This window comes from Cavia porcellus, unplaced genomic scaffold (assembly GCF_034190915.1).
Source record: "Cavia porcellus strain 051 isolate PalLab524CR breed Dunkin Hartley unplaced genomic scaffold, mCavPor4.1 scaffold_6, whole genome shotgun sequence".
NCBI classification, from domain to species: Eukaryota; Metazoa; Chordata; class Mammalia; order Rodentia; family Caviidae; genus Cavia; species Cavia porcellus.
This window is the reverse complement of record NW_026947489.1, coordinates 24,365,834-24,376,906: the sequence shown is the minus strand read 5'-3', so window position 1 is coordinate 24,376,906 and position 11,073 is coordinate 24,365,834. Positions and strand designations below refer to the sequence as shown.

Below are 11,073 nucleotides of genomic sequence, written 5' to 3'. Positions count from 1 at the left end.
TTGCCAGGTTCAGGAAAAAAGTTGGTTAAAACTTTCTACCTCCACTCTCACGCATTTTCACCTGAGCTTTCTGCATACTCTTGTTGAGGAAAATAAGACCAGACTCAGAAGTTAAAAATAGAGGCTTATGGTTTGTTAACCCTGTTGTCAGCTATGATCTCCGGGTGGCAAAGTGTCCACATGGGCTCATCAGTGGTAACCAACGTGCACCTCTGACCACAGGCTGATGGTAGAAGGGGATGTGTGTGTGGGGGCCTGGGGAACATGAGAAATCTATGTATGTGCCACTCAGTTTTCTGAGAACCTGAAACTGTTCTCAAAAGTAAAACATGATTAAAAACAAACATCCTTAGGCCAGGAAGAATCAAGGGGATGCTCACCAGTTAGAGGCTTGGAATCTCATCCCCAGCTTTCCATTTAGCTAATGGATTTTTTTTCGCTTATGCAAAACCACAAACCTATAGCTCTCTGAGAATCGCTTATAGGGAAAAAAAGCCTTGTAGGTCCAGGAGAAAAGAGGAAACTCAATCTTGAAATCACGAACTAGCAGACTTTGAAGACTATAGAGGGCCACAGTGTCTAATGCAATGTCAAGATTTTATTTTGTTAAGACTTTAACTTTTTTTATTCTGTCTTCTCTGTTTTTTATGTGGAGGGGCCAACTTTCACCCTGGATCACAGACACAGGACTTTCATCAGCGTCACCTCTTCCTAACTCACCCCCAGCCACAGCACATGACTGCTCTCTGGTGGCCTCTGTTATCTTCATTCATACTTTTTATTTTTGGCCATTATGGGGCTATAATGATTAACAAGAAAATGTGGGGAGGAGGTACTTACAGGAAGTAAGAAAGTAATAGGAAAATAAGCCAGAGAAACAGGCAATAGTTGTAAACAGCTATTCACCAACTAGAGACAGTGAATTACTTTTGTAGGGATACTATAATAAATTTCCACCAACTAGGTGACTCAAATAATAGAAAGTTAATGCTCCTTAGTTCTGGATGCCAGAGGCCCTTAGATCAAGCACTGGTTCTATCTGAGGGCTATGAGGGAATATCTAATCCATTCCTTCCTCCTAGCTCTAGGGGTTTGCTGGTAACCTTAGCTTGTAAGAGCCTTGCCTTTCTCTATACAGGGGAGTTGCCCTGTGTGTGTGTGTGTGTGTGCACGCAAATTTACTATTTTTTATAGGGATCAAGTTAGATGAGTGCATTCTTTAATAACTTCATCTTAACATGAAGTTATTAAACAAAGACGTTGTTTCTTAATAAGGTCACATTCACAAGCAATAGACATAAGCAAGTCATCTTTTCAGAGACTCAATTCAGACCATAAAAGATAGCAACTAAGCCTGTGAGAAGGTGCTCAACCTCGCTAGTCATTAGGGAAGTGTAAATTAAAACTACTGTCTATTAAGAAATAAATGGCCAAGAAAAAAAATACCAACCTGATGGTAGGGAGAGACGGCAAGGACAGAGCAGCCAGTGCAGCTGGCAGGAATGTGGAATGGGGCAGCCACTTTGGGAAACAGTTGAACAGTTTCTTACAAAGCTATACACACATCCTGTCACTTAGCAAACCACTTCCAAGTGTTCATCAAAGACAAATGAAAAACCTTGGGTTGATATAAAAACTGTACATGAATGTTCATAGAACTTTGTGCATAATCACCTAGAAGACAACTTATATGTCCTCCAACTGGCAAAAGGATAAAAATGTATCCAAAGAACTATGATTCTCCCCAAAACACAATATAAACATGCTTTGCTAAGTGCAAGAAACCAAACCTGAAAGGCCACATATTGTATGATTCCATTTATACAAATTCTTGGGAAAGGCAAAAATGTACAGAAAATACATGAACAATTAAAAGGAAGTGAAGAGGGCCTGGGGGCAACTGACTACAAAGAAGCAGGGGGAAAGAATTTTGTGGATGCTAGAACTATTATGTCTGATACTGATGGCAGATACACAACTCTGTATTTGGCAAAATCATTTGAACACTACAAAATGCAGTATATTGTAATTAAATTATAAAAATCACAACCTAAGAAGAGGATGGACCCAAGAAAGGATGCAGAGTGTGACAAATGGGTACAACTGTATACAAATTTATCACATAGCCACACTGACAGGATTAGCAAAAAAAAAAGAAAGAAAAAAAGACCCGTGATGTGACACACTGGCCACTATGAAAGTAAAGACTAAAAGAATTGTACACAACACTACATACACAAGTTGATAATTTTCTCACTTTAACAGGGGTGTGTCTTGACAATTGTAAACGACTTTTTAGGTATACTAAGGATGAATCAATGAAATATAGATAATGGACCCTGGTTTATCCCTATCAGACTAAGAAACTACAAGTAAGCAAAGAGGGTAGCCCAAAATGAGCAGTCGTGCTGAATGAGTGTCCCAGGTTTTAGTATGAATTCATAGATACAGAAATAAAAACAGGTGCACATGTGTATCCACAGGTGGTGCATTCAACCTCAAAAAGTTCCCACTGGCAAAAGGGAGACCAACCTGAGCAACAAAACAATGACAGTGTTGGAATTTTCCAACTTTTTCTAACACTGCAGTAAACAAACACAGCATATAATTTCACCATCTTGACTTTTTAAACATACAGCTCAGTGGTATTAGATGCACCAGTACTGTGTCACCATCTCCATCTTTGTAACTTATTTCCTTCTGCAAAACTGAAGCATTCTGCTCATTACACAACCATGCCTCCACCCCCTAGATGCTTGCAACCACCTTTGCATTCTGTGCTTCTCTGCTGAATATACTTGAGTATGTCATATAAATGGACTAACTCTAGATCTTGATGTTTACTGGTGTTTGGTCAGGATACCCAAGATGTTGGACTCAGGCCTTCTCCATGTTAGTGAGTTAGCATGTTATGAATCCCACACAGGAGCAGCAAATATGTGAAGAGTAGTCTTATGTAACATTTTGGCAATGTACTGGCTCTGCATGATATCATATTCACTGTTAAGGGAGTGGGATGTTTCAGTGATACTGACGCTGCTGCTGACATAGTAAAGGTGTGTCTGACATTCCCATTGCTTCACATATTCTCTTCAGGTTGCCTGAATTTTAGGTGAACCTTCTTGGTCTGGACCAGTGACAGAACATCTGGTCAGGGGTTCTGTAGAACATCACTAAATCTGGGGTTATCATGTTTTCTTATGATTAAATTAGAAGATAGAATAAGGGCTTTCTCCACCAACTGTAGGTAAGATGTCTAGCTGTAGACAAGTAATATTGATCCCTACACTCCTCACAGAACTCCCATGCAGCTCTACAAGTATGCAATGTGGGAGTCACCACGCTATCCTGACAAATAAAAAGCCAAACAGACTAAGGAAAATATCAACAACTCTTCTTAGATCCAGAAGACAGGAGAGGCACCATCTTCCAGATAGGAGAGATGGATGAATACCACAGAAAGCCATAGCTTACTCCAGTTGAGAGGAATCTCAGAGGAACTGTGGCGGGTAGGAAAACCTGAAATGTAACTGAAAAGTTGCTAAAGTCTCACATGGACAAGCCTGAGAATTACAAATTCCAGATGACCCAGTTATGAGAAACAGCACCCACCATACTGTGAGATTTATCTCCAGGAATTTGACCAGGTTCAGACTGTAAGAGAATATCCCTGCTGTGCTTCCAGCAGTGAGGAGAAAGAAACATCTTAAAATACACCATAGCGACCTGCAAGGCCTGCCCTCAGGAAAAGCTTATTAAACAACTTAATTTGCTAGGATGGTTATGATTATCAAAATCTGACTAAGATCATGGACCACTTCTAGCCCACAGTAGCTGCCAGTGAGGGAGTTGGAAAAGACTCACAATGGTTCAGCCTACATCCTGACCTACCCTAGGGGAAGAAAAAGTCAGAAACACATTTTGAGGACAGACGCACAGGCTCACTGGAAGACTGGAACCTACTTGTGAGGTTACAGAATGCTTCTCTTTTCTCCATGCCTTCTCACCACACTACTGGAGGACTACATGTAGCAGTTCATTTTTTATCTGGTTTGATGATCAAAAACAAACAGTAAGACACACTAAGAGGCAAAAAATACAATTGAAAAGCCAGAACAAGCATCCAAACTAGACATGGCAAGTCTGGATGCTTCCCTGACTTATGAATGAGCTGTCTGATCTAAGACAGCATTCATACGCTTTCGTATATCCCACAAAGTGAGTCTTACTCACCTTTGGCACAGATATACAATGTGTATTATATTGCACTTCCTAGCATCCCCCTCTGCATCACTGCTTTTCCTCTAGCTTCTGGATATTCTGGGCTCTGACTGAGCACTGTACTACAGTACATTATTGCACTGCACAGCAAGCACACAGCTGCACAGCTGGACAGTGTTTGGCAGACACGTGAGCTACTCTCATGATTTGTTCTCATCTATGAATTATCGACAAATGTTCATAATGTGAGGTCCATTTCTATCTGTGAAAGTTCACAACTAGAATGTTCTTAAGTTGGTGACTTACTGTAATTTAAAGCAACTCTGATTGCTAAGGACTCTGATAGATAAGTAGATAGCATGCAAAACAGATGAACAATTTAAACAGAAGATGAAAATTCTAGGTACCAGAAAGAGATGCTAGAAATGAAAAGCCACTATAACAAAAACAAATGATGTTTTTGATAGGCTCATTAGTAAACTGGATTCAGCTGAAGAAAACAATCTCTGAGTCTAAGACTATCAGGGAAATCATCAAAATTGAAAAACAAAGAGGACAAAAGCTGAAAAGAAATAAAATATCCAAGAACTAGGAGAAAACTACAAAAGATGTGATATATACAGAGGATTTCTCAAAATTTATGTGACATACCAAACCCCAGAAATTCAGAGAATACCAAGCAGAATAAGTGCAAAAACAGAAAATAAATATGCAAAAATAGAAAACAAATATGCAAAAACAAAACTATACCTATGCATATCATTTTCAAGCTGTAGAAAAATCAAATATCAAGAAAAATGCTTAAAGGAATAAAAAGCCTTACCTATTAGAGGAGTATATTAGTTATATTCCTGTTGCTGGCACAAAATGTCCAATAGTCAGAATTTAAAGGAGGAAAAGATTATTTCATGGTCTCTGAGGACTCAGTTCATGGTTGGCTGGCTTCAAGGAAAGGCATGGTGGAGGAAAGCTGCTCAACTGCTAGTGATCCTCTTCAGTCTCCTAAGTGCTGGGCTTGTAAGATGTGCACCACCATGCCTGGCCCTGGGGCACATTTTAGATATAAATTATAACAAGGAAAAAGATAAAAATTACATCCAACATCTCCATACAAGCATAAAGAAGCAATCTGCCAAAACACACACAAAAATGACTAATCTGAATACATGTATTTAGTAAAGAAATTGAATCAGGGCCTGGGGTTTAGCTCAGTGGCATAAGTGCCTGCCTGGCAGGTGCAAAGTCATGAGTTCAATCTCTGGTACCAGAAAAAAAAAAGAAATAGAATCAACAATTGATAATATTAAAAAACAGAAAGCACAGGCATGAATTAATTAGTGTATCACCAGTTAATTATATCAAGCATTTAAGAAAAAAATGACACCAATTCTTTACAGTCTCTTTCAAGGGATAAAATATTTCCAACTACTCATAGTAATACATCCAAACTCATTCTAAGAAGCCAGCATCACTGCAACATTACAGCCACTCTAGGGTGTGTAGCATACATAAAATGTAGGAGACAGAGTCTTGTTTCATGTGCCTCCTTTTTTGTGCTTTTGCTGTTTTCTGCTGTCATGAACTGTTGCCCTCTGCTATGAGCCACCTTGCCTTGAAGCCAGGTAATTATGGACTGAAACCTCCACAAACTATGAGCTAAATAAACATTTCCTTCCTTAATTTTGGAAATCAGGTATTTCGTATCAGCAACAAAAGAAAGGTAACTAAGACAGAATTTGGTACCAGAGAAGTGTGGTATTTGCTGTGACTATACCTTACCATGTGGTTCAAGAGCCTTTGGATATGGTTTGTGGAAAGAGTCTGGAAACGTTCAGAGATGTCACCCAAAAGGAAAGAGTTGTAACACCTTAGGCTGTTCTGTATGAGAGAGTCTGGTCAGAGTTCAGAAGATCAAAAGTTTGACAGAAATCCTGCTGGTAAAAACTAGCCTCCAGAGGTTTCTGCTGGGGAGAAGGACTGAGTTGGTTGTTGGAGTCCAGATAATACACGTTATGGCTTGGCAAAAAGTTTGTCTGCATTTTGCTCCTATCCAGAGATTTTGTATGCGAATGAGATTAATGGCAACAGACTAATTAATCAGGCAGAAGAAATTTCAAGGCAGTTGGATGTTCAGGCTGTGGTATAGCTATTGTTGGGGCTTTTAGCCAAATTTATGTTGCAAATCAAGAGCAAAGAGCCTAACAGGATGATTTAAAATGTGAGTTTGGCCAGAAAGCAAGCTCCGGTAAAGCTGTGGGCTGCAAAGATAGAGCTGAGATGTCAGTTGCTGAGAAGAAACAAGAGATGGCCTGAGGGCATCATGAAAAGCAACAAGTCTTCACCATTTGCAACTTCAAAACTTCAAAAGTGAAAGACTTTGCTTTGAGGAGAAAGCTGCAGAGTACCATGTTTCAGAATGGTAGCAGCTATACTATGTTCCTGAATGGCAGCAGCCTACAGAATTTGTTCCTCAGAACAGAGTGCCCACAACTTACCACAGATTGCTTTGGATATTCCAAGTGGAACTATAGAAATTAATGTTTGCCCTGATGGATTTTGGGCTTGCTTTTGGTCCCAATCCTTTTTATCCCTATCTGTACCTTTTGGAATGGTAATGTTTATCTTATGCCATTGAATGTTGGAAATGTTTAACTTTGTTTTTATTTAATTTCATTAAGAGTTTACCTTAAATCTCAGAGGAGACTTGGGATTTGGACTTTTCGGCAATGCTCTTGCAGATGCACTAAATTCCTTTCTCATAAAGGGTTGTGCAGGAATTTGGTGGGGGGGAAAAACTGTGTATGAGTCTTTAGTAGGGAGGAAATGTTATAGCTTGTGTCTGGATGTCCCCCCAAAGCCTCAAGCAGTCATTCAGCGGTGGAGCTTTCCTGAAGGTGGCTGAATCTAGAGTTTGTGATTGGCTTGCTGTCTAGTGCTGGGATTAATGGTGTGAGCACTGCATCTGCCCTGGGGCAGGTATTCTGCATGCAATGTAAGGGAAGGAAAGAGACTTTCTCACTCATTACTTCCATTTTGCCCCTTCTGCTCTTGTTGCCTTTGATGTCTGTCACTGCTATGAACTCTAGCCCCTCTGCCAACCCACCCTAATTGGAGACAGTTGATTATGGACTGAAACTACTATGAACTGTTAGCTAAATAAATATTTCCTTTCTTAATTCTGGTGATCATGTATTTTTCTCAGCAAAGAGATAAAAGTAACCAAGATACAGATCATATACCTTTCACAAAATTAACTTCAAATGGTGGAGAGGAACAGTAAGAGTAGAGAGGAATTTGGGGGGCAATAAAACAAACTCCACCTCATAGTATAATAATGAAGGCCAGTTATTATACACCTGTCCAAACCCACAAATTCACAGCACCAACAATGAACCCTCATGGAAATGGTGGACTTTGGTTATGATATTCATGTACATTCATCAACTGTGTAAACATAAAATCCTGGTGCAGCTGTTGATAATGGAGGAGGCAACGTATGTGTTGTGGCAAGGCACAGATGAGAAATTCTTACCTTCTGCCTCATTTTTGTAATGAACCAAAAAAACTGCTCTAAAAAAATAAAGTTTTTAATAAAAACATATTAGTACCTGTTATTTTCCCAACTATCACTCACAACAGGCTGTTTGGGACTTCTTTCAACTTTTTCTATTCTTGACATTCTTTTACGTATGACTCAGAATTGGCATTCAGGAATTCTGTGGGGTCTGTTCTGGATCTTGAAACCCACACTCTGAATCACAGGCCCAGGGATCAGACTTCTTAGGTTTCGACAACACTCAAGGTCCCCCACACACAACAAAAACAACCCACATTTATAAGGATGCCACTGAATATCAAAGTAAATTTATTTCTGAATTACTTAAGGATCATAAAAGAGAAGCATCAACTCGCATTATAAAAACAGTAGTGAAATACAGTACACAGGAATGTCATCTGGATGATAAAGTAAAATAGCAAATGAAAAATAGTAACCTTTAACTTTAAATACAAAAGTGGAGCAATTTAATAGGAAATTTTGTTAGTAAGAAAAATATAAGTTCCATGTTTTTATTATATACTGTACAAAATAAAATATTGCACCTTTAAGTCATATAATAAATATATACAAAGAGTATTTTACAAGTGATCTTTCTTTTAATTTAATAACCTTCCACAATCAAATGTGATTGACGATCAACAGTCAGGGGCTGGTGTGTTCTCTCCACTCCCACATCCGTTCCCTGTCACCAAACCCTCCACATACAGTAGTGCCCATCCCAGTGTCGGTGAGGCTGCAGTCAGAACAGAAGGACGTGGTGCTCACAGTATGACAGAGAGACACACGAGCGTGTCTGTGAACCGATCCAACGCCAGAGAGCTTGGTTCACTTGGTGACGGGGGGCAAGGCCCAGTACCGCCTTCCTCAGGGACATGGCTGCCAGCAGACTGTAGGCAGCCAGGTGCAGGGAGCCGGGACACTGAATGAAAAAGTGTGACCACTTACTTGGGGGCCCATGCCTTCTAAAGCCACAATGAGTAGAATACCAGGAAAAGCTCCTCATAACTAAACCTGCTTTAGAGTTTATGGTTTGGTGCTGACCTGAACCTATGTCAACAGCAAAGTTTACTCCAGACCTCACCTCCACCCTGACACCATGACCAACATCAGCCTTGGCCCCAGCCGAAACCCCACCCAGCTCTGTCCTAACCTGGACTTCACCTGAACCCTGACTCCCAAAGCCAACTCTAGCCTTCATCTCAACTTCCTTTCGTGTTACCTAACCCAGTTTTAGCTCTAATCTAAAACTAAAACTAATCCTCAATTTCCCTCAAGGTCTAACCCAAATGCTAATTCTAACCCTTGGTCCCCAAAGTGTCTTCTCTATCCAACCCAAAGTTACTTTGGATTTATTGAATAATCAGCTCAAATCAAGAGTTATTTACTATAAACAACTTTTTCAACTACCACATTTCTTATTTAGATTACTTTCTTATAAACTTTCCAAAATAAAAATCCTCAGAAAGACTACTCCATACATAAATTAGGTCTAATAAGGATCTGAATTACCATTTTGTGCAAGAGAATAGCGCTTAGAAAAAGTTTCATTCACAGCTCTTAGAAGAAAATTTTCAGTATACTTCAAAACCAATAGGAAAGGTGAACTTCCCTCTTCTTTGACTTCCAAGATGCCTGGTTTGGTCATGAATAGATTTCTGTATTTGTGAAAGTGGTAGCAACATTCACTGTGTTTCCTTCTACGAATGTCCTAAGAGCAAGGATCAGATGTCGTCCCCTGTGACTCCTTGGGTCCACTGTGTTGTATCTGTCCAGAGAGATTCTTACTTTCACAGACTAAAGGATCTATGAAAATGCCATGAGGAACAACATCCGAGCAACTACTGGCCCAAATTTGAAATTCATCCATATCTTATAAACTTGTTGAAGCTCTAGTTTGAGAGAAGAGGGAATCAGCAGTTACTGTGTTTTCTAAGTCTTCAAGACACACTGCTCTGTGCTGGGCTGTGAGTCACTTTTCGTGATGAAGCAATCCTGATCTTGGTGGTTTCACTATCAAGTGGACAGGAAGAGTCCCAAGTGCACTGGTTCATGTGCTGTGGCATTTTTGGCAATCCTGGAATACGTCACTTATAACAGTTGAATTAAAAACCAACCATGGGAAGATTTCACCTTACAAAATCTTAAGAGTGATGTCTTTGCATCAACCTCAGTTTAATCACAGAATCTACAGTCTTCAGAAATATGTGTTTTTCAACCAGAGACATAGCTATGAGACCTTTTATGTGGTTCCTTTCTCATCAGGGCACTGTCACAACCCTGCCAAAGGCTTCCCTTCTTGGCATGAATGGCAGCACCTTTGTTTGTGGAGATCCAGGGAACACAAGTTAAGATGCTTCACGAACATACAGTAGTGAGTCGTGTCTGTGCAGTCCCCTGTCGAAAAAGAATAACAAATCCTTAACCCACAGCACATTAGAGAACCAGCAAGAAAGTCATCTGAACTGACAGAAAGCCTTAAAATAAGGGTAAGGAGTGACAAGAAGAAACAAGCTGGGGTTTGGGCTGTGGCACTGGAGTCAGAAGTGACATGGACTCACTTCTGGCTCAGTCAAGTGGACTCGGAGGGCTCTGGGATGTCATGGCTCCTCTGGCTACATGGATCCTCTCATTTCAGAGTAGCAGCCCTGAGCATCTGCAGGCTTAGGGGAGCCCTGGACCATTCATGGGGTCCACACCAATGCTATGGACCTGCTCTATAGAAAAGTAACATGTGCTGTATGACACAAAAACATTACAAATGCTTACATTTTAAACATGTGCCATACGAACAGACACCTTGCCATTAACCTCCCTCAAAATCCTCCCTTCGTCTTGAACACACTTATCCATCATCTTGCCACTTTCTACAGCAGTTCTAAAAATCCCCTCAGTCCTCTTTCTTGAGTATCTTTAGTTTTGCTGTCATGGCTACTTCAGTGTCCTGAGCTGATTTGGAACAGTGCCGTGGTGACTTTGAGGACAAGCTGGAAGTCATGTGGTGGCAGATCCAGTGGATAAGGCGGGTGAGGGGTCCCCATAAAGTTTTTATAATCCTGAATTTCCATTGGATGGCACTCAGCAGCTCTGCACCACCATGTTTTTGGTCACTCCTTATAAAGACACTCAAGAATGAAAATTTTCAGAGCTGCTTCAGAAAGTGTGGAGAAAGACGGGATAAGTGTGCTCAAAGCAAGGGGGAGTATTTCAAAGGGGATTCGTGGTAATCTTTCTTTTACTGTAACACAGTTTTAAAATTTAAACATTCACCATATATCTTGGTCCCTATAACTTCA

At 40.2% G+C, this 11,073-nt stretch overlaps 1 protein-coding gene across 5 annotated transcripts in view; it reads right to left on the bottom strand.

Annotated features, from left to right (window-relative positions):
* Nucleotides 1-8,069: 8,069 nt before the first annotated feature.
* The window catches only part of Adamtsl3 (ADAMTS like 3), a 321,817-nt gene continuing 318,813 nt past the window's right edge, over nt 8,070-11,073 (bottom strand). For all 5 annotated transcript variants that reach the window (XM_013158894.2, XM_013158893.2, XM_013158895.2 and 2 more), the window contains one exon: nt 8,070-10,174. In XM_013158894.2, the coding sequence (XP_013014348.1) occupies nt 10,126-10,174 (49 nt within the window). In that variant the 3' untranslated portion in view covers nt 8,070-10,125. The remainder of the gene's footprint in view (nt 10,175-11,073) is intronic.